Here is a 21,542-nt window from a genome sequence, read left to right as displayed (position 1 = left end):
CTAACACTATAAAATAATAAAAAAAAAATATTAATAAAAGTAATAACCACAAAACTAGTAAACAGAAATGTTTATGGAGAAGCACTAAAAAAGTGAAAGAAAAATTATATAACTTGACACCTAATCTTAATGCATTAGGTTGACTTTAATGCCGCGTACACATGACCGGACTTTTCGATGGACTTGGTCTGGCGGACAATCCGAAGGACTTTGCAGCTGAGGTCCACATGACTTTCAAACGAACGGACTTGGCCACACACGATCACTCCAAAAGTCAGACGGATTCGAACGTGATGACGTAGAATAACGAAGATCATAGCCAGTAGCCAATAGCTGCCCTAGTGTCAGTTTTAGTCTGTCGGACTAGCACACAGACGACCGGATTTTTCGTCTGGACTTGAGTCCGTCAGATAGATTTGAAGCAAGTTTTATTTCTAGGCCCGCTGGAATTTTGGGAAGAAAAAGTTCGCTGGAGCCCACACACGATCGAATTGTCCGACGGATTCCAGTCATCCGGACCAAGTCCGTTGAAAAATGTCCGGTCGTGTGTACGTGGCATTATACCTAATTTTTTAACCAACCCTTACGGCACTGCTGGCAGTGTCTCCTTCGAAAAGAGCAGTCGCTGCAGATTGATTTCCCCAAGGGTAATTTTGTATTAAAATAGCATATTTGAACCATGAGCGTTGGCGTGCTCCCACTGAATCTAATGGATGATTTTTGACATAAGCTGTAGTATGTCGCTAGTTCTTATAAAATCATTGAACAGGAGAAATAGAAGCCCTGCAGCTTGTATCTGTAAGGACTATGGGAACCACCATTTAAGCACTTGAGTCTGAGGGATATGAGGAATAAGCCCTGGTTCACAACCGCTGTGGCTTTGAAATTGCGCTACTGAGGCGCAATTATAAAGCCTCACGTCAGTGCAATTTGCACTGACGATTTCATTGCGGCTTGCAACTTCATTTAACAGAAGTCTATGCAAGTCGCAGTTAAATAAGTAAAAAGTAGTGCAGGAACCTTTTTCATAATCGCTGCGACATGAGTCTCGATGATATAAATGGTTCCATTGCCGGTGTCCTGTCAAATACTGTCCCCCGTCGGATAGTGTGCGCTGTGTACTGCTCATGGGCAGTACACATGACAAGCACATTCCGAAAATATCCGAAGATGAACGGCGCCTGCGCAGTGAGTCCAGGTTCAAGCCCCACCATCCAAGTGGACATAGAGTTAGAATAAAAAGAGCTGAGTGAAGGGAGGCCGTGCCCGAAGCGTGGTGAGCGAAACGAGCCCGCGAGGGGCCCTCTAACTATGTGCAGCCCTATGTCCACTTGGATGGTGGGGCTTGCACCTAGACTCATGGCGCAAGTGCCGTTCATCTTCGGAGATTTTCAGAATCTCCTTGTGCTCCATACTGCACAAGCAGTGGCCAGCGGCAGGAAATACAAAGCTCTCCCGCAGCTTGCCTGTTACCTTTCACCTGCTGCCTGGATAGTGTCTGCTAATGCTCAGCCCGACCAGATCACTGAATATTTTATCTCCCCTCCTCTCCTCCTCGACTCGGGTCGCCAGCTGTGTGTGCTCTGCCTGGACATGTGTGAGAGGCCCAGTGCTCCCTTTTAGATAGGGGCCCCAAGAACATCCACCACATGGGACCCCAGCCTCACCTGAGCTGCGTGGCATATGCAGCTATTGTTGGAGCCTTCCATCTGCCTTTTCTGGGGTTAGTAATCCCTTTAATTCTCTCTGTCATCTGAAGGTTGCAAATTGATTGGAGGGGTGTTCTCCATACAAATTCTGTGTGTAATGTATGGGGGTGCAATGCATCTGGGTGTATGGGGGTGTAATGCATTTGTGTGTATGGGGGTGTAATGTATCTGTGTGTATGGGGGTGCAATGTATCTGGGTGTATGGGGGTGTAATGTATTTGTGTGTATGGGGGTGTAATGTATCTGTGTGTATGGGGGTGCAATGTATCTGGGTGTATGGAGGTGTAATGTATCTGTGTGTATGGGGGTGCAATGTATCTGGGTGTATGGGGGTGTAATGTATCTGTGTGTATGGGGGTGCAATGTATCTGGGTGTATGGGGGTGTATGGGGGTGTATGGGGGTGTAATGTATCTGTGTGTATGGGGGTGTATGGGGGTGTAATGTATCTGTGTGTATGGGGGAGTAATGTATTTGTGTGTATGGGGGTGTAATGTATCTGTGTGTATGGGGGTGCAATGTATCTGGGTGTATGGAGGTGTAATGTATCTGTGTGTATGGGGGTGCAATGTATCTGGGTGTATGGGGGTGTAATGTATCTGTGTGTATGGGGGTGCAATGTATCTGGGTGTATGGGGGTGTATGGGGGTGTATGGGGGTGTAATGTATCTGTGTGTATGGGGGTGTATGGGGGTGTAATGTATCTGTGTGTATGGGGGAGTAATGTATTTGTGTGTATGGGGGTGTAATGTATCTGTGTGTATGGGGGTGCAATGTATCTGGGTGTATGGGGTGTAATGTATCTGTGTGTATGGGGGTACAATGTATCTGTGTGTATGGGGGTGTAATGTATCTGGGTGTATGGGGGTATAATGTATCTGGGTGTATCTGTGCTGTCCGCAGTCTCTGCCCGTGAGAATGACATTGTCGAAAAGGGGCAGAGCATGGATGACCTTAAAATTATACCCCCCCCTTGAAAAAAAGTTCTGTGGATGCCCATGTATGTGGGTGTTGCACCACACCTGGTGTGTGTATGATTAGAAAAGATACTCATCCCACCAACACAGTGATGCAGAGACCACTATGGAAGCAGATGTCTATTACAGGTCACTAGCAACTCTAGCAGATGGAATGTCCCATTGGATGAGTCTATTCTGACCTCAGATGATACTTCAGAAAACTGGAAACTGATGGGTTTGTCGCCTGCAACCCTGGATTATGCAGAAACAAAGGAGAGAGAGAGAGAGAGAGAGGAGAGAGGAGAGAGAGGAGAGAGAGAGAGGAGAGAGAGAGAGAGAGAGAGAGAGAGGGGAGAGAGAGAACAATCTAAGGTTCATTATATTCATAAACTATATTACCAAAAGTATTGGGACACCTGCCTTTACACGTACATGAACTTTAATGGCATCCCAGTCTTAGTCCGTAGGGTTCAATATTGAGTTGGCCCACCCTTTGCAGCTATAAGAGCTTCAACTCTCCTAGGAAGGCCGCCCACAAGGTTTAGGAGTGTGTCTATGGGAATGTTTGACCATTCTTCCAGAAGCGCATTTGTGAGGTCAGGCACTGATGTGGACAAGAAGGCCTGGCTCAGGTGGGCCAACTCAATATTGAAGCCTACGAACTAAGGCTGGAATGCCATTAAAGTTCATGTGCGTGTAAAAGCAGGCATCCCAATAGTTTAGTGTACATACTCTAGGGAAAATTTAGACAGAAGCTAGTTAACATATTTAGCTAGTTGAATATATTTATAAATGATATCGGGTCTGGTATTAAAAGGACCATTTCAGTGTTTGCAGATGACCCCAAGCTATGCAGTGGAATAACCTCCTTATGTCTCCATGTCTCCAACTTACAAGCCAACCTCAATGCACTGTTTAATTGGGCAACTGTGTGGCAAATGAGGTTTAAAGCGGTTGTATACCTGCTGACACTTTTTTTTTTTATACCTCTGTAAGGCAAAAGGCATAATAAGCTAGTATGCACCGCATACTAGCTCATTGTGAAATACTTACCTTAGAACGAAGTGCCGGAATCTCACCGATCCATGCCGAGGGAGCTGACGTGTTCCCTCGGCGTGTCTTCCGAGTAACGCGGCTCCGGTGCTGTGAGTGGCCAGAGCCACGATGTCGTCACTCCCGCGTATGCGCGTGGGAGACTTCATTCCAGCAAGTTCCAGCGTCTGCCGAGAATACCCTGTGCGCATGCGCCGCTGAAGTCAGCGGCTCATATATGAGCTCTGCTCCAGGCACTCAGATGACGCGCATTTCTCTCTCTCTCTCTCCCCTCTCTCCTTTCCTCCCTGGCTGACATCAGTGGGACTGCTTGGCTCCGCCCTCTGCAACTGTGAGCCAGAGAATGAAGAGAGCTGTGGGGAAAATAATTATTTGATCCCCTGCAGATTTTGTAAGTTTGCCACTTTACAAAGAAACAAAGGGTCTATCATTTTTATCATAGGTGTATTTTAAATGATAGAGACATAATATCAACCAAAAACTCTGAAAAAACACATAAAACAAATATAAATTAAGTTGCAGTTCAGTGAATAAAATAAGTATTTGTTCCCCAAGCAAAACATAACTTAGTACTTGGTGGAAAAACCCTTGTTGGCAAACAGAGAGGTAAGACGTTTCTTGTAGTTGGTGACCAGCTTTGCACACATCTCAGGAGGGATTTTGGTCCACTCTTCCTTACAGATCTTCTCTAAATCCTTAAGGTTTCTTGGCTGTCTCTTGGCAACTTAAAGTTTCAGATCCCTCCATAAATTTTCTATAGGATTAAGGCCTGGAGACTGACTAGGCCACTCCATGGCCTTAATGTGCTTCTTCTTGAGCCACTCCTTTGTTGCCTTGGCGGTATGTTTTCAGTCATTGTCATGCTGGAAGACCCATCCACAACCCATCGTCAGTGTTCTGACTGAGGGAAGAAGGTTCTCATGCAAGATATTACAAGACATGGCCCGTCCCATTGGCCCCTCAATGCGGCAATGTCAGCCCATACCTTTAGCAGAGAAACAGCCTCAAAGCATTATGTTTCCACCTCCGTGCTTGACTGTAGGGATGGCGTTCTTAACTCACTGTGTTTGGAGGAAGAAAAATGCTGACTATGACCCTATGAACACCACACCTATAGTCAAGCATGGAGGTGGAAACATTATGCTTTGGGGCTGTTTCTCTGCTAAAGGTACAGGCCACCTTTGCTGCATTAAGGGGCCAATGGATGGGACCATGTAATGTAAAATCTTGAATGAGAACCTTTCCTCAGACAGAACACTGAAGATGGGTCTTTTAGCATGACAATAACCCAAAACATACCTCCAAGGCAACAAAAGAGTGGCTCAAGAAGAAGCACTTTAAAGCGGACCTTCAGTAATTTTTTTCAACTTTACATTTATTAAATCTTCTGCCCTTGCTGTTGTTTTAACTTTGGATAGTAAAACATTTTTTTTCTGCCAATAAATCCATTATACAGCCCACTTCCCTTTTCTTGTCTGGTCATTGGCTTAGGTTTATGACATCATGCACAGCTCTCTCTCTCACTCTCGTGAGAGTTTTCCAGAAAGGTATTGGGGATGAGTCATAAAAAGGGCCAATCAGAGCTGCAGGGCTGCAGAGCTGGAGGCGTGCCTCTGTGTGTCTGTGTAAATCCAGGAAGTGAAGAGGCAGCAGCTTCAGCCCACAGTTAAAATGTCTGCAGCCAGACTCAGTGGAGGGAGATTTCTGCAGCATACTGTATATGGCAAGTACAGAATCACAGTATATATTAAAATAATATGCAAAGTGGCTGGAGGGAAGCTTCACAATGGCAAAGATTACAGATTATGTGAGCAGACTGCAGTTCCTCTTTAAGGTCATGGAGTGGCCTAGCCAGTCCCCAGACTTTAATCCTATAGAACATTTATGGAGGGTGCGGAAACTTTGAGTTGTCAAGTGACAGCCAAGAAACCTTAAGGGTTTAGAAAAGATCTGTAAAAAAAAAGAGTGGACCAAAATCTCTCCTGAGATGTGTGAAAACCTGGTCAGCAACTACAAGAAACGTCTTACCTCTGTGCTTGTCAACAAAGGTTTCTCCACCAACTACTACAGTAAGGCCGCGTACACATGGCGGACTGTTCGCCCAACTTAGTCCGCTGAACAGTGTTTCAGCGGACAGTCCGCTCGTGTGTAGGCAAGTTGGACGGACTAAGTATTGCGCATGCTCAGAAAGGGTTTACACGGCCGAAGGTTGCATTGCAGTGTATAGGACGTCGTTTTTCTAGTCCTGTCGTACGTGCTGTACACGTCATCACGCACGTTTTCAGCGGACTGTTCGTTCATCGTGTGTGGTCAAGTCCGTTCATGCTAATTTTGAACGGACTGTTTGTCGGATTGTTTGAGGAACTTAGTTGGGCGAACAGTCCGCCCGTGTGTACGCGGCCTAAGTCATGTTTTGCTTGGGGATCAAATACTTATTTTACTCACTGAACTGCAACTCAATTTATAACATTTGTATCATGTGTTTTTTTCTGGATTTTTGGTTGATATTTTGTCTCTATCATTTAAAATACACCTATGATAAAAATTATAGACCCTTCATTTCTTTGTTAGTGGGCAAACGTACAAACTCTGCAGGGGATCAAATAATTATTTTCCCCATTGTATACACGTGATTGTGAACGGGGGGGGGGGGGGGGGGTGCCCTGTAGCAGCTATTGCGATGCGAGAACCCTGAGAATCAACTGCGGCTTCCCGCATCACACTCGACACGCATGGCAGTTCACACTGCCATATGCGAACTGCTGGGGAGTGTCATTATATGTTAACGACACCCCCATTTCAGCTCGCATATCGCACTGCGAACGTACAGTTTGGACATGAATCGGATCGCATATGCTTGAACACACATGTGATCCGATTCCGGTCCGAACAAAAAAAGGGTCCTGTGCGTGTTTACTATCTGTATGGCTGACATGGCACCGCACAGACATCGCATGTAATGTGAACAGAAGTGCGCTGTGAATTACATACAATGTCTGCCATCGCAATAGTGTGAACCGGCCCTAAATCTGCTATAGGGGGGTTCTTAACTGATTAAGCTTTTACAATAAAACCTGGAAGCAGGTAAGCTTAATCAGACCCAAAGTTTTTCAAAAAAGACAACTTTGAGTTTAAATCAGCTAAATACATTCCAGGTGCTTAAAAAAGGTGTTCAAGAAGCATAAGCTTTGTTGATTGCAGAGCTCCAGCCTTAAATTAGCAGGGGGCAAGTCAGACCTCTGCAGAGAAGCCATTGCTTGAACACAGAGAGCATGGGTTCTTCTCTGAAGCTCCAGGCAGGGGACAGGCTTAACTACTCACTCTGTGGCTGCCGTCTAAAGAAAATGAACTGTGAGATGTTACCCACTTTTTGAGGCACCTGGAATGTATTGTAGCTGATTTAACCAGTTAACGTCCGCATAGCCGAATGATGGCTACAGCTCGGCTCAATAACTGGGAGGGCGTACATTGATGTCCTTCCACAATCCCGCTAACACACGCCCCCTGACAGAGCAATCACTTGTAACCAAACTGGCGTCACAACTGGTTCCTCTTTCCCCTCTCTGTACTGATCGGTACAGTGTGAGCACAAAGGGGAGAGATCGGTGGCAGCAGCACTGTGGGCTGGATGTGTAGTGCCCACAGCGCTGATATGTGACAATTCCTACCTCATCCAGCCATCCACCCGTCCATGCTCAGCCATTCATACTCAGCATACTCATCCATCCATGCTCAGCTATCCATAGTCAGCATACTCATCCATCCATCCATGTTCAGCCATCCATAGTCAGCATACTCATCCATCCATCCATGCTCAGCCATCCCTACTCAGCATACTCATCCATCCATCCATGCTCAGCCATCCATACTCAGCATACTCATCCATCCATCCATGCTCAACCAATCATACTCAGCATACTCATCCATCCATGCTCAGCATACTCGTCCATCCATCCATCCTTAGCCACCCATATTCCGCATACTCATCCATCCATCCTCGCTCAGTCATCCATCCATCCTCAGCAATACTCATCCATCCATCCATAGTCAGCCATCCCATCCACTCCCATCCATACCCAGTAATACCCAGCAATACCCAGCAATACTCAGCCGTACCCAGCCGTACCCATCTATACCCAGCCATACTCAGCCATTTTCAGCCGTACTCAGCCGCACCCAGCCATACTCAGCCATACCCAGCTGTACTCAGCCATACTCAGCCAAACCCAGCCATACTCAGCCATAATCATTCATGCTCAGTCATCCCATCCATACTCAGCCATCCCTATTCATGCTCATCCATGTCACATCAGTTATCATCCATGCCACATCCATGCCACATCCATGCCACTACAGTGCCTCACAAAAGTGTAATAGTTAGTCATATTAGAATTGAAACGTATGCCCCTACAACACCTGATGGTGCTGCCTTCAAGTTGGACCTCTCTATGTGGCCAGGCTGTGTAAAAGTCTCCCACGTGTGGTATCGTCGTACTTAGGAGGAGTAGGAGAATGTATTTTGGGGTGTAATTTTTTGTATGTACATGCTATGTGCTAGACATATTGTATAAATGGACAACTTTGTGTAAAAAATAAAAGGTTATTTCATTTTCTTTATAAATTTTCCAAAAACTTGTAGAAAAAAATGACATGTTCAAAAGACTCATTATGCCTCCTAGATTATACATTGGGTTGTTTTCTTTCCAAAATTGGGTCATTTTTGGGGCATTTCCATTGTCCTGGTGCTCCAGGGCCTTCAAAAGTATAAGAGGTAGTCAAGAAATTAGATTTATAATTTATGCTTCTAGAACTCCTGAAGGTGCTTCCTGCATGTTGGGCCTCTGCATGTGGCCAGGCTGTGTAAAAGTCTCACATATGTGGTATCACCATACTCAGGAGGAGTAGCAAAATGTGTTTTGGGGTGTAATTTGTGGTATACATAGGCTGTGTGAGAAATAACCAGCTAATATAACAATTTTGTGAAAAAGAAAAATTTTTTTTTTTGATATTGCAAAGAATTGTGGGAAAAAATTACAACTTCAAAAAACTCACCATGCCTCTTACTAAATACCTTTGAATGTCTACTTTCCAAAAAGGTATCATTTGGGCGGTATTTGTACTTTCCTGGCTTGTTAGGGTTTCAAGAAATGAGATAGGCCATCAGTACTTCAGTTGTGATCAATTTTCAGAGATTGGCACCATAGCTTGTAGACTCTATAACTTTCACAATGACCAAATAATATACACCAATTTGGGTTATTTTTACCAAAGATATGTAGCAGTATAAATTTTGACCAAAATATATGAAGAAAAATTACTAATTTGCTAAATTTTATAACAGAAACTAAGAAAAAAATCATTTTTTTTACAGAATTTTCTGTATTTTTTCTTTTATAGCGCAAAAAATAAAAAACCCAGCGGTGATTAAATACCACCAAAAGAAAGCTCTATTTGTGGGAATAAAACGACAACAATTCTATATGGGTACAGTGTTGTATGCCTGAGTAATTGTCATTCAAAGAGTGAGAGTACTAAAAGCTGAAAATTGGCTTGGGCAGGAAGGGGGTATAAGTGCCCAGTGGTCAAGTGGTTAAAAAAAAAGCTCAATTGGGCTTTACTACAACTATGTGTATGAATGTGGTTTTATCATATTTTGTACTTACAGGGATGTTGTGAGATCCGCTGTCCAGCAAATAGCTTGATGGGATTTGAAGTTCTCTTTCTAGATGTTGGGTGGTAGTTTTGGTGCAGCCCTTGCCTTCTTCTACATCTTTAACACTGTGTTTAGGTGGAAGTTGCAGATTCCTTCTTATAGTCTCTGATGGACTCATTAGGCCTTGGAAAATGTCACAGAACATTAGATAATCCTCTTGTTATTATTACAAGGTCACTGGTAATCAGTAATGGTTTCCCAAAGGAGTATAAGTGAGCAAAAGTCATTAGTTTCTGCAGGTTAAACAAGTAAAGACATGACTATTGGGAAATACGCGACAAACCGGTCCAGTCACCATTTCATGGAATAGATACAAAGGATTTTAGCACAGATAAATAGATAATCCATAACATTTTCATAGTGATGTTTTTTCCATGCGATAAGATTTATCTTTATAATGATATACTGTAGAGTATTTCTGGAGGTAGGGCTGGTTTTTGGGGGTTAACGGTTGCGGTTAGCAGTGATAATTATGGGATAGATTAAAGGCGTCAATATACGTCATTATCTTAGGAACACTGGTCACCTTCTTGCCCATACACATGAAATTAAATGGTCAGCAACCAATACTTGGATCACTGTTGATGTTAAGGCATTAATTTCATGTATACCACATTGTTTAGCCTTGGAGGCTATTAAACACCACCTTACATTGTACAGTTTTTATAGTCGAGAGTTGTGGGATTTTCTACTTTTGCCCACTGAGTTTCTATTGAAACATAATTAATTCATGTTTGACTCATCCTTTTACATACAATGCCAAGGTGCCTCGATGGGGGGCTAAATTTTCTCCCTCGTTGTTGGGGATGAGCCGAACACCCCCCGGTTCGGTTCGCACCAGAACTTTCGAACGGACCCTAAATTTGAACGAACTTTAGAACCCCATTGACGTCTATGGGACTCGAACGTTCGAAATTAAAAGTGCTAATTTTAACGGCTAATATGCAAGATACTGTCCTAAAAAGGGTTTGGGGACCTGGCTCTTGCCCCAGGGGACATGGGTCAATGCCTAAAATGTTTTTAAAAAATGGTCGTTTTGGCAGGAGCACTGATTTTAATGATGATTAAAGTGAAAAAAAAAAGTGAAATATTCCTTTAAATATGGTGCCTGGGGGGTGTCTGTAGTATGCCTGTGAAGTGCCACGTGTTTCCCGTGTTTAGAACAGTCCCTGCACAAAATGACATTAAACAGAAATAACATCATTGAAAACTGCTTGCGGTTTTAATGTTATATCTGGTTCCTGCAATATGGTTGAAAACCATTGAGAAAAATGGCATGGGTAGCCCTCCCTGCCCATTACCAGCCCCTTTGGGTCTTGTACACATATTAAGGGGAACCCTGTACCCATATTAAAAAAAGGAAATGCGTGTGGCCCCCAGGCCCTATATACTCAGAACAGCAGTATACAGGCGGTGCAAACAAGACAGGGACTGTGTAGGTTTGTTGTGTTAAGTTGAATCTGTTTGTAATTTTCAACTGGTACATTTTTAAAGTGTAGCTCCAGTCAAAAAAACTATTTTTAAGCTTTTTGGAAAACATAGGGAAGGGTTATCACCCCTGTATAATTTGTTTTGTCGTCCATCTTTTTTCATCTCACTTGCTGTTGTCTCCTTCCGTTTGCAAGTAGGAGATGTTTGTAAATTGGATGTTTGAAAGTAGGGGCCTGCCCTATATGCTCTGCAGAAATGACGGAACAAGGTGTTGGTTTTGCCACAACATTGTAAGCCCTCAAAGTGACTCTTGGTGGGCGCTGGAGCGCCCTGCTGTGAACGATTATATCAAGAATTGTAATTACATGCCATTGTTGAACAGTGGTAGAAAAATTGACCTTTGGTGGTTGTGGTGCTGGTGCCACAACACTTTAAGTCCTCACAGTTACTCTGGGTGGGCACAGGAACGGGCCCTCCTGTGAAATATTATATCAAGAATTGTAATTACATGTCCCTGTCTAACAGGGGCAGAAAAATTGGGCCTTAGGCACTGGTGCTGGTGCCACGACACTGCAACCTCTCCCATATACTCTAGTTTTATTGCAGGAATTAGCCCTGCTGCAAAGCATTGCATCAAAAATTGTACTTAAACGCCCCTGTTAAACAGGGGCAGAAAAATTGGGCCTTAGGCACTGGTGCTGGTGCCACCACACTGCAACCTCTCCCATATACTCTAGTTTTATTGCAGGAATTAGCCCTGCTGCAAAGCATTGCATCAAAAATTGTACTTAAACGCCCCTGTTAAACAGGGGCAGAAAAATTGGGCCTTAGGCACTGGTGCTGGTGCCACGACACTGCAACCTCTCCCATATACTCTAGTTTTATTGCAGGAATTAGCCCTGCTGCAAAGCATTGCATCAAAAATTGTACTTAAACGCCCCTGTTAAACAGGGGCAGAAAAATTGGGCTAATGGCATCACCCAGAACCAGAAATGTTCTTCCAACATATCAGCGGAGGAGGAAGAGGATAGACAATCAACATAACAGGACAGTCACTCAGCATCAGCATAGGCAGTCTTGAAGAGATGTGATATTTCAAAAAAAATTATTCGGTTACATCAGCTTCAGGTGCTTGGTAGCTGTGGGTGATCCAAGACTGATTCATCTTGATGAAGGTCAGTCGATCAACTGATTCGGTGGACAGGCGCACCCTGTGATCAGTAACAAAGCCACCAGCAGCACTGAAGATGCGTTCCGAAAGAACGCTGGATGCAGGACAGGCCAGTAGCTCAATTGCATACTGTGCAAGCTCTGGCCAGTGATCCATCCTCAAGACCCAGTAAGCCAGAGGATTTTCGGTGGGAAAGGTGTCCAAGTCTGACCTTGCCCCTAGGTATTCCTGCACCATGTAAATCAGACGCTGGCGATGGGTGCTGGAACCGATCATACCTTGGGGCTGCGGACTAAAAAATTGTCTGAAAGCATCAGTCAGACGGCCACCTTCTCCACCGCTCCTTCTGACCGATGCCTCAGCAACACGTTGTCCAGGACCAGGAGTTTGTAACCTCCCAGTCTCTGGGAACGCGTTGCACAGACCTTTCTGCAAGGCCTCCCGGAGATGTCTCATCCTCTGCTCCCTCTGCGATGGCAAGATAAGGTCGGCAACCTTACCCTTGTACCGTGGATCAAGGAGAGTGGCCAGCCAGTAATGGTCCCTCTCCTTGATCCGAAGAATACGAGGATCCTTCCGCAGGCTTTGCAGGATCAGGGAGGCCATGCAGCGTAGGTTAGCTGAGGCATTCGGTCCGGAGTCCTCTGGGTCACTAAGGACAACATCATCCGCAGCTACCTCCTCCCAGCCACGTACAAGTCCACGTGTTTCTTGGGACTGTAAATCATCCCTACAAGACTGCTGCTGCTGCTGCTGATGCTGAGTGCCAGCCTCCACCCCCATGCTGTCACAATCATCCTCCTCCTTCTCTTCCTCCTCCTCATCCTCTTCCTGTGTGATGGGTGGCACAGCAGGAACACTGTCTGGATAAAGGGGGCCTTGAGAGGCAAGGAAGTCCTCCTCTTCCTGCCTCTGTTCTGCCTCAAGTGCCCTGTCCATTATTCCACGCAGCGTATGCTCCAAGAGGTGGACAAGAGGTACAGTGTCACTGCTCACCATCCTTGTGACCTCCTCAAATGGTGACAGGACAGTGCATGCATCCCTGATCATGCCCCACTGGCGTGGTGAGAAAAAACCGAGCTCCCCTGACCCTGTCCTGGTGCCGTAGTCGCACAGGTACTCATTGATGGCCCTCTGCTGCGTGTGCAGCTGCTGCAGCATGGCCAACGTTGAGTTCCACCTGGTGGGCATGTCACATATAAGACGGTTCTTGGGCAGGTTCAACTCCTTTTGGAGCTCAGCCAGCCGAGCACAGGCATTAAATGATCGGCGGAAATGCACACAGACTTTCCTGGCCTGTTTCAGGACATCCTGTAAGCCCGGGTACCTGCCCAAGAACCGCTGCACCACCAGGTTAAGGACGTGAGCTACACAGGGCACATGGGTCAGTTGTCCCTGTCGGAGGGCGGAGAGGAGGTTGGTGCCATTGTCGCAAACCACCATTTCTGGCTTAAGCTGGCATGGCGTCAACCACCTCTCGGCCTGCCCCTGCAGAGCTGACAAAACATCCGCCCCAGTGTGGCTCCTGTCCCCCAAACAAACCAGCGCAAGTACGGCATGGCATCGTTTTGCCTGCGTACTTGCGTAGCCCCTGGAACGCCTACGGAGCACCGCTGGTTCTAAGGACAGAGCACTGGAAGAGGCCATGGAGGAAGAAGAAGAGGAGGGGGTGGAGGAGAGAGGTGTGTCACAACCAATAGTAGCATTTTGGAGGCGTGGTGGCGGAACAACCTCCAACACTAGTGCACCTTGTCCTGCATCCTTCCCAGCTGCCAGAAGAGTGCCCCAATGGGCCGTGAAAGACAGGTAACGTCCCTGTCCATGCCTGCTGGACCATGAGTCAGCGGTAATATGCACCTTACCGCTGACCGCCCTGTCCAGCGAGGCAAGGACATTGCCTTCCACATGCCGGGAGAGAGCCGGAATTGCCTTCCGTGAGAAAAGTGGCGTTTGGGGACCTGCCACTGAGGAACCGCACATTGTACAAACTCACAGAAGGGGGCCGAGTCTACCAACTGAAAAGGCAGCAGTTGAAGTGCTAGCAATTTAGCCAAGCTAGCATTCAACCGCTGGGCATGTGGATTGCTGTGAGTGAACTTCTTTCGCCGGTCCAGCAGCTGGGGCAGGGACATTTGCCTGCTATAATCGGAAGTGGGTGTACCGCTAGCAGAGTGCTGGAAGCACTTGGCTGTGACACACCTAATTCTACATCTTCATTCCTCTCAGAGCAGGTTTCAGAGAGGACTGAAGGTCTAGTGGGGTTGGAGATGCCAGCTGATGAGGAGCAAGGAGAGGTCCGCTTTGTTCTTTGCTGTGGGTCTCTGAGGTACGCTTGCCAACGAGCTGCATGGCAGGTCAACATATGTCTGGTCAAGCATGTGGTGCCCAAGCGGCTGATGTTTTGGCCACGCGAGATACACTTGAGACATATGTTGCAAATAGCAGCGGTGCGATCTGATGCACTCGTCTCAAAAAAGGCCCACACCAAAGAACTTTTAGAATAACGCGCAGAGGCAGCGCCCTGCACAGGGGGAGCCCTGCGGTGTGATTCAGTCGGTGTGCTGCCCCTAAGCTGGCCCCCGGAGGGCATCCTGCCTCGTTGGACATGTGCCTCCTCCTCCTCCTCCTCTCTCCTACCAGGCACCCACGTGGAGTCAGTGCCCTCATCATCCCCTCCCTTTTCATCGCTGTAGCAAACCTGGCAATATGCTGCAGCTTGTGGAACATGACTGCCAGATTGCTGTCCTTCTTGAGCATCCCCTCTCTCTGCATTCACGCTACTGCCTTCCTCTAGCTGAGTGTCATCATCAGAGGCTACAAAACACTGGGCATCCTCCTGGAGCTCAAAGAGTTCAGGAGGCTCCTCAGGAGGACGTGGTGGGTCTAGGGAAGGAGTCACTGATGATGACATTGAGAGGAGGGAAGACGATGCGTTGGCAGCTGCTTTGCTAGTACCCTGAGACTGGGTGAGAGAGGATGAGGAGGATGAAGAGGGCTTGGTCATCCACTCTACCAAGTCATTGGCATGTTGCGGTTCAACATGTCCAGCTGCCGAAAAGAAGGACAAGTGTGTCCCATGGCCACGTGCTGATGACAATGCACCGCGTCCACGACCAGCACTGTTGTCTCTAGACACAGAGCCTGCTTGCCCTCTTTTATCGGCTCACGCCTGTCTGCCTCTCCTTGCTGGCCTTCCAGACATGGTAATACCCTGAAGGGAGTTGGGTAAAACAGCAGTTGGGTAGTGTATATTGTGCTGGAGGCACACAACACCCACTAACTCCTGCAGATGCCTTTATTATAGAACACCAGAGATAAAGGGGTATACTGTAATGGAGTCACACAACACCCACTAAGCCCTGCAGATGCCTTTATTATAGAACACCAGAGATAAAGGGGTATACTGTAATGGAGTCACACAACACCCACTAAGCCCTGCAGATGGCTCTATTAGAGAACAGCAATAAAGGGTAGATACAGGTGTATATTGTGCTGGAGGCACAAAACACCCACTAACTCCTGCAGATGCCTTTTTTTATAGAACACCAGAGATAAAGGGGTATATACAGATGTATACTGTGCTGTGCTGGAGGCACACACAACTTCCAATAACTCCTGCAGATGGCAAGTGGGCTCAAATAGAGAAGAGCTATGTAGGTGGATATAGCGGTGTGGACTGGGTACAGAGCACGCAGACAGCACGCACAAGCTCCTAAAACTACTGACTGCAAACTCTATTATAAAAGATAGATCACTAGCTATATAGGTGAGTTGAATATAGCGGTGTATACTGCGGTCAGAGCACACAGACAACAACCACTACAGAAGAGCAAGATCGAAAATCGGCCGATAACGATCGGTGTATACTGTGTTGAAGGTACACAGAACACCCACTAACTGCTTCAGACGCCAACACACTACACAAGGCCGCCGCGCTGGCGGCCTTATATAGTGTGGGGCTTGTACTACACAGCCTGAGCTATGATTGGCCCCAGGCATCCTGCCTGGGGCCAATCATGGCTCTCCTCGCTGCTGGCGCTGTGATTGGCCAAGCATGCGGGGTCACAGTGCATGCTTGGCCAATCATGAGCCAGCAATGCACTGCGATGACGCAGTGCATTGTGGGCCGTGAGCGTCACACGAATTTAGCGCGAACGGCCCATAACGTTCGGAATTCGTCGAACGGGTGAACAGCCGATGTTCGAGTCGAGCGTATGTTCGACTCGAACACGAAGCTCATCCCTACCAAAGATAATTAGCTCAATCATTAGGTCACCAAAAGAAAAGCAAATTTCCTCTTCACATTAATCTATAGGTCCCTACAATTATTTGGATGACATTTGAGTTTTCTGACTCAACAGGAAACCTTTTGAATGGGCTGTAATGTCCACACAGGCCATTCATTACAAACAGAGAAATAGAGAAGCACCCAGGACTGAATGGCATATGATCATGGGATTTTTTGACAAAACAAAAGTACTAAATTGCAATAATATACAGTGCCTATATATAATATAAAGGTATTCATACCCCTTGAAATTTTCCACATGTTGTCATGTCACAACCAAAAATGTAAATTTATTTTATTTGGATTTTATGTGATAGACCAACACAAAGTGGCACATAATAGCTCTAAATTATCCCAAAGGTGTTCTATCGGGTTGAGGTGCAGGTCAGTCATGTTCCTCTACCCCAAACTTGCTCATCCATGACTTTATGGACCTTGTGCACTGGTCCAAATCAATTGGTAGAGGGGGGATTATGGCGTGGGGTTGTTTTTCAGGGGTTGGGCTTGGCCTCTTAGGTCCAGTGAAGGGAACTCTTAAGGCGTCAGCATACCAAGACAGTTTGGACAATTTCATGCTCCCAACTTTTTGGGAACAGTTTGGGGATGACCCCTTCCTGTTCCAACATGACTGCCCACCAGTGCACAGAGCAAGGTCCATAAAGACATGGACAGGGGCGGACTGACAACTCATGGGGCCCCTGGGCAATAGGAGATTATGGGGCCCCCAGACAATCAGAGATTATGGGGCCACACAGTAGACACAAACACACACACACAGTATACAATCACACAGTATACACAGACATGTTTCTATTGGCTGAGAAGGTACTGGAGAGGTGGGGCAGCTATAATCTCAGAATTTTTAGACAAAAAGGATGTCAGTAAGGGACATTTCAGAGACAGATGTAAAAAAAAAAAAAAAAAAACACAAATTTTTACATACTGTCCCTGGTTTTACTGTGGCTGGCAACCCTGATGGGGCCACCTAGTGGCATGGGGCCCTCGGGCAGTGCCCAAGTGGCCCAATGGTCAGTCCGCCCCTGGACATGGATGAGCAAGTTTGGGGAGGAGGAACTTGACTGGCCTGCACAGAGTCTTGACCTCAACTCCACAGAATACCTTTGGGGTGAATTAGGGTGGAGACCTTTTATTCCAACATCAGTACCTGACCTCCCAAATGCATTTCTGGAAGAATGGTCAAACATACCCATTGTAAGATATCGGGGGGGGGGGGGGGGGGGGGTCGGGTGATTCAACTCAAGTGGTGCATATGATTTCAGGAACAGGTGTTAGTCCAGACTGTATTTTAAAGGCTTAGCAGCCCACTTTTATTTAAAGGAAACAAAGTTCAAAGAAAATAACAACAATTTCCCCCTAAGGGGGTTCTGCCATTACTGTATAGTTCAAACCTTCAGCCTCCTGGCTTACTCTCTCGCAGCATAGCTGCTTCATACCTCATTCCTAGGCCTTTGGGCTGCCCCTCAGAGCATATGCGCATGCTGCCAGTCGCAGCTTCTCTCTCCCAGGGAACATGGGTGTCCTCCTGACACTCATACACAGACCTCGTGTCTGTAGGACGGAGTCCTCCTGACTCCTCAGCGAGACTTCCTGTCTGCCTGGGTGGAGTTGTCTCCAATACAGGAGCTCTGAGCTCTATCCCTGGGATGCATATGAACCCAGCCCACAGGTGGTGTAATTAGCAAGCCTGTTTCTGCCACAATCAGGCGTAGATTGCTAATCCACAGTGTGACACTGGGCCACCTCTCCACACCATAGACACACTCCTAAACCTGGTGGACAGCCTTCCCAGAAGAGTTGAAGCTGTTATACAGTAGCTGCAAAGGGTGGGCCAACTCAATATTGAATTCTACGGACTAAGACTGGGATGCCATTAAAGTTCATGTGTATATAAAGACAGACGTTCCAATACTTTTGACTTTCAACTGTCAAAAGTGAAAATGAATGATGGGAAAAGATGGACTTTAACAGCACGTATAGAAAAATATAACAAATTTTAATAGTTCACATATATTATAAATGTATACAGTACACATTTAATAAAGCATACATATATATATATATATATATATAATTACATAACAAAACAAAGGGACCCATTGATAAACCCAAGAGAAAGATGGCGCTTATATACTTCCTGTGGGGCTATACTTAGTGTATATCAGAAAAAGCCCACACTGTGATATGGCATTCATTGTTTGGGTGTTCAAAGATCCTTGAAGAGTTAAAAAAACTTTCAACATGTTTTGTAACTATAGTTGTCGCTTCTTCAGGAGCTTCTGTATCTCTAATTAAAGAAATAAATTTCAGTTAGAATACAATATAAACATTTAAAAATATAGTTGTGGTAGTGTAAATATCTATGCATACCCATATACATAAATTAAATGAACTCACCACAATTGGTGTTGAAGAAGATTTTAACTCTCACCCCTACCAGTGGGACATGGCTACTGAACAAATACCTCTCCGGATGGAGACATTTATAATAGATGTGAACTATTAAAATTTGTTATATTTTTTTATAAGTGCCGTTAAAGTCCATATTTTTCCATCATTCATTTTTGCAATTTATTAGGATGTGGCATATGTTTACTCTGGGTGTTTGATTGCCCCCCCAGGGCACATCAATCAATTCTTCTCAACTGTCAAAAGTGATCAAGACATGCATTTATGAAACACCCCATGTTTTATTTCATAAAGTAAGCAATGAAGGGAGAAAATACAGTATGGTAAAACTTTCCTATGTATTTACGAAACACTTCATCTCTTATTCCGTAAATCAAGGGGCTAAGGAATCTGGGCAAACAGGTAAATATTAGAAAACCAGCGATTCGTAGGTCAGAATTATAACCAGGAATGGTTGTTTCTAGAACAGTAGAGATGAAGGCTACCATGCAAAGTATTAGCTGGAACACATGAAGCAAGACTGTCCTCGCAGCCTTGAGGGCAGATGATTGCCGTGAACCCAATCTCCTGGCTACCAGCATGACTTTCGCGTAGGTAAATAAAATGATTAAGGCCACAAGGCTGAAACTAAAAAAATGGGCAAATGAACGTATCTCGTTTTGTAAGGGGCTGATGGTTAACATTGGAGTGCCGCAGATCACAGCAATAGAAAAGAAACTTCCTTCCACCGAGTACACAATGGTTACAAAGTCTGCAATGCTCGGGGAAAATCCTATGATCCAAATGACTGCTATCGCTGATTTAGCTCTTCTCGCTGTACACAATTCCAAGTGTCTCAATGGGAAACATATGGCAATGTATCGTTCCAGAGACATGACAGCCAAGTTATATGGCGTAACTCTAAAGGAAGCCGCAATTACGGCAAGAATAAAGCAGCAAAGGGGCGTGGGGAAGTATACATTACTTAGAATGGTAAACAAGAATAAAATTCCAAAGGTAACATATAACGTGTCATTGATGAGCATATGAGCGAAGAGAATGTAGCGAGCGTTTTCCTGGATGTAAGGAGTGGTGAAGAAAACGCTGAGAAGAGCTCCAACGAAGAAAACGAAGAGGAAGAAGCACACTAGAGTCACCACCATGAGAACCGTACGGGATATCACATCATACTCCTCCGAGTGGGTTAACACGTGTGTCATATTCCACTGAACAATTGTTAGCTTCATCGTTGTGATCAAAGTTGCTTTAAATTCTGAAATTTTAAAGAAGATCAAACATAAAGGAAACAATTTGACAGATCTGTGAAAAGGTGATGGTAACTGATACAAGCGACAAAATTGAAAAGATATGAAGAAGTTCCTAGAATGATACATCCTATTTGATATTCATATTTGAGCTGATAATATTCCCCCCCACCATGACTTTTCCATCAAAATCAAAAAAGCAACCATCAATCTCTCCCCTCATGCCAGGGTCCTAGGGGGAATCCTAGACTCTGACCTGTCCTTTCAGCCCCAAATCCAATCGTTATCAAAAGCTTGCAGACATCACCTCCATAACAACATCTGTAAAATTCGTCCCCTTTTAACCACTTCTATACCGGGTCTATTCTGGCACTCCTCGCCTACATGTAAAAATCATATTTTTTTTGCTAGAAAATTACGCAGAACCCCCAAACATTATATATATATATATATATATATATATATATATATATATATATATATATATATATATATTTTTTTTTTTAGCAGACACCCATAAAATGGCGGTTGTTGCAACATGATTTAAAAAAATAACAAAACAGTAAAATTAGCCCAATTTTTTTGTATAACGTGAAAGATGATGTTACGCGGAGTAAATAAATACCCAACATGTCATGCTTTAAAATTGCGCACACTCATGGAATGATGCCAAACTTCGGTACATAAAAATCTCCATAGGCAATGCTTTAAAAATATTTTTTACAGGTTACATGTTTAGAGTTACAGAGGAGGTCTAGTGCTAGAATTACTTCTCGCACTCTAACGCAAGTGGCGATACCTCACATGTGTGGTTTGAACAGTGTTTACATGTGTGGGCGGGACTTACGTGTGCATTCGCTTCTGAGTGCGAGCTACCGGGAACAGGGGCATTTTAAATTTTTATTTTTTACTTTTTTTTTATTTTTACACTTTCTTTTACATAATTTTTTGTATCACTTTTATTCCTATTACAAGGAATCGAAACATCCCTTGTAATAGAAATCGTTCGTGACAGGTCCTCTTTATGTAGAGATGCGGGGTCAATAAAACCACACATCTCTTTTCCAGGCTGAAAAGCATGAGAAAGGAAAAAAATCCACAATCTCATGCTTGCCAGCCGCAATCGCAGCTTTGTTTACATCCGCGGCCCAGACGTGACGTCATAACGGTCATAGAGATGACTGGTGACCATCTGGTCACTGGAAATGTCTATGGTCATCATCCGGCGGTGGCTGATTCTTTCTCCAGGTCCCCGATGGCATGGGAGAGCCCGGAGAAGCACCGGATGGAGGCGGGAGGGGCCCCTCCCATCGTCTGTAAGAACGAAAAAGCAGCGGAACTGCCGCTATGATCATTCTTATGGTGCACAGAATCGCCGGCTGAACAGAAGGATATCTGAATGATGCCTGTAGCTGAAACCATCATTCAGATATTCCTACTGAAAGTCAAAGATGCCATATGACGTCTTTGGGCAGGAAGTGGTTAATCAATGAAACCACCAAGCTATTCATTCACTCATCTCTCGCCTTGACTATTGCAACTCTCTCC

General features: G+C 45.2%; 1 protein-coding gene across 1 annotated transcript; it reads right to left on the bottom strand.

The window, feature by feature from the left end:
• Positions 1-18,444: 18,444 nt before the first annotated feature.
• Positions 18,445-19,994, bottom strand: LOC143926928 (odorant receptor 131-2-like). Its single transcript, XM_077450962.1, has one exon. It carries the CDS (start codon positions 19,974-19,976, stop codon positions 19,032-19,034), a length of 945 nt encoding a protein of 314 aa, XP_077307088.1. The 5' UTR covers positions 19,977-19,994; the 3' UTR covers positions 18,445-19,031.
• Between the last annotated feature and the right edge of the window lie 1,548 nt (positions 19,995-21,542).

Source organism: Lithobates pipiens, unplaced genomic scaffold, assembly GCF_037356315.1.
Source record: "Lithobates pipiens isolate NorthernLeopardFrog02 unplaced genomic scaffold, aLitPip1_a1.2 Scaffold_23, whole genome shotgun sequence".
NCBI lineage: Eukaryota > Metazoa > Chordata > Amphibia > Anura > Ranidae > Lithobates > Lithobates pipiens.
Note: the sequence above shows the minus strand (reverse complement) of the source record. Positions and strands in the feature narration are given on the sequence as shown.

What these genes read in the sequence shown, in the direction of transcription:
- LOC143926928 (XM_077450962.1), bottom strand. Translation starts at nt 19,976, where the DNA reads ATGAAGCTAACAATTGTTCAGTGGAATATGACACACGTGTTAACCCAC.